Source organism: Trichosurus vulpecula, chromosome 2 (assembly GCF_011100635.1).
Source record: "Trichosurus vulpecula isolate mTriVul1 chromosome 2, mTriVul1.pri, whole genome shotgun sequence".
Taxonomy (NCBI): domain Eukaryota; kingdom Metazoa; phylum Chordata; class Mammalia; order Diprotodontia; family Phalangeridae; genus Trichosurus; species Trichosurus vulpecula.
The window spans coordinates 376,456,417-376,459,253 of record NC_050574.1 but is presented as its reverse complement, the minus strand read 5'-3'; the positions used below and the strand labels follow the sequence as shown (position 1 = coordinate 376,459,253).

The following is a 2,837-nucleotide window of genomic DNA, read 5'->3' as shown; positions in this document are numbered from 1 at the left end:
GAGCACCAGAGTCAGAAGGACCTGAGTTCAAATCCAGCCTCAGACACTTGACACACTTACTAGCTGTGTGACCTTGGGCAAGTCACTTAACCCCAATTGCCTTGCCTTCCCCCCTCAAAAAATTATTAAAAAAAGTTTTAGTAGGAGGTTTCAGAGGTCCCCAAGATGGGTGATACCGCCCCCTGAAAGGCACTAGAAAGATGGAAGGGTTGTGGTAATAGTTCGAAATGATGCAAATTTCAAAAAAAAATATTAAAAGATTATAGAAAATAGATTTCCAGGGGGCAGTGCTGGGTAATTTTTTTTAAAAGGGTGGCAGGCCAAATAAGTTTAGGAACCTCTGCAGGCTAAAGCTATACCTTTTGTCCAAAATTACAAGAATCAATATTAAATAAGGATAAATTGACAATAAACTCAAAGAACTAATGATGTTTCGATGTTTTCTTCAATTGTGTCTCAACCTTTTACAATTTTATAACAAAGTAACTTTAAGCAGGAAGTCTTTAACTCTGTAATTATTATGCCACAATAGAAGCCTTGACACTTAATTATAGCATTACTAAGACAATAATACTATGAGAAATACTGGAATCTGAATGTAATATTTCTTGATATACCACTGCCTGGCTTTTAATTGGCTAGAAAGCTATTACACCTAAAGGGGAAGATATACATATAGAAATGAGTATGTGAGTAAAAAGATAATACATGTTTAATACAGTAGGTATTTTAGCTTCTCTGAGTTGGATATCTGCTGCTTATTTGGACTCAGATATTATAGGCACTATCAGTGAGAAAAATCACAAGAGACTGTAAGAAATTTCAAAACTCTGGCTTTTGCCGTTAAAATCCAGCTGTCTTCTTGGAGAAGGAGATGGCTTTGTATCCCCTGCAAATTGCTGGACTGGTTCTTGGATTCTTTGGACTAGTTGGGACTCTTGCTACAACTCTACTGCCTCAGTGGAGAGTGTCTGCCTTTATTGGCAGCAACATTGTGATATTTGAAAGGATTTGGGAAGGACTTTGGATGAACTGTATCCAACAAGTGCATGTTAGGTGGCAGTGCAAATATTATGGCTCTCTTTTGGCTCTCCCACCTGCCTTAGAAGCATCCAGGGCACTGATGTGTGTGGCAGTTGCTTTGTCCTTCATTGCCCTGCTCATTGGTATTTTCAGCACGAAGCACGTCCGGTGTACTGGCTCTAATGAGCAAGTCAAGTCTTACCTCCTGGGAGCATCTGGAGTCCTTTTCATCCTGACAGGTATCATCGTTCTCATTCCTGTGTGCTGGACAGCCAATCTCATCATCACGGACTTCTACAACCCAGCCGTTCATGTAGGACAGAAACGGGAGCTGGGTGCTGCACTCTTCCTTGGCTGGGCAAGTTCTGCAGTTCTCATTATTGGAGGGGTTCTTCTCTGCAGTGTTTGTTTCTGCAAAAGAAGAATGAGGAGGCACAGGTATTCATCAACAGAACACCGAGGGCAATGCAAACCTCAGCACCAGAAAATGATGGCAAGTAAGACTTCTACCAGTTATGTCTAGCACCTGCTAGCTCAGAATATGGACTTAGGCAAAGGTCCTGCTTATCTCCTTCTTAAAACTGTATGAATGGAAAGAGGGCCAGTTTGGTCTGTAACTGGATATAAACTGTGGCAGAACCCGTGGAGGACTGTATTCTGCCACCAGAATTAAGAATGTAAATGACTTTATACAGGTAGTCAATTAATTTTAAATTATTTGCTTATTATTGAACTTGAGTAATCTTCATCCCTACTTACACTTCTGCCTGAAACTCCTAGTGGGCATGTTGAGCTAATATTTTTGTCCTGTGATGGAAACTCTCATCTTATGAAAAGAATTTTTAAAAACCCTCTAAGAAAATGACTCATCATAAAAATCAGTAATTGTGGAAAAAAATAAAAAGTCAGAGTTTTTACTGGTGATTTATGAATGAATGAATGAATGAATGAATGAATAACATGTGCCAGTCGATGGGTATACAAATACAACTTGAAGAAGACTGATTTAAGTGTGCATTTGTTTGGCTTTAGTGATGCAAAAAACAGACAACATTCAAATTTAAGAATATATGTTTTGATAACCTGTGATCTTCTGAGAGCAAGTAGAAGAATGTATGTGGCCTGAGGAAAGGAATAAGAATTTAACATATTAACACTAATTTTCATCTACATTAGAAATTAGGTCCAAGTGAGAGAGTTGATTGTTTAGTATTGAGAGCACTAGTTTTTCTTTTTGGTTCTACTGTTTAGTCACTTGTCAAGTGTAGGAATATAAAATAAAGTGGAGATTGGAGGCAATAGTTCATTGAGGCAATGATTAAGGCCAAAGTAGATATTGCCCTCCTGAAATATAAAGAGAAATAAAACAAAAATATTTTGGCTTCATAGAAATTATTTGGACCATTATTTCATTTTTTTTATTTTACCAATATACATATAGATTAGGGAGGTAGGGGAAATATGCTCATTAATTTTGATTTGCTACTGTTTCATCCTTCTCTATGTTAAAGACATAAACATTTCTAAATCCATTTTCCAATATTCAAGTTTAGGAAGCACAAAGAATTTTAGGCAATCTACAGTTTCCAATGAAAAGAACCAAGGATTTCGTTGATTAAATATTTATTGAATATCTGCTATGTGAAAGGTACTGTTGCAGAGAGTTGAATACATGAGTGATTTGAACATGCTTACTCACTATGAAATGAATTGGAGAACACAGTCCTATGTTAGAATGGCTTTATGAGGACAGTCAAAAAGTCAGTGACATCTCAACAAGACCAGGTCCTGAGTATTCTTGGCTTTATCTCCTC

At 37.4% G+C, this 2,837-nt stretch overlaps 1 protein-coding gene across 1 annotated transcript; it reads left to right on the top strand.

The window, feature by feature from the left end:
• The first annotated feature begins 874 nt into the window (after nt 1–874).
• Nucleotides 875–1,546, top strand: CLDN17 (claudin 17). The gene has a single exon (XM_036742602.1). It carries the CDS (start codon nt 875–877, stop codon nt 1,544–1,546), a length of 672 nt encoding a protein of 223 aa, XP_036598497.1.
• Nucleotides 1,547–2,837: the final 1,291 nt, after the last annotated feature.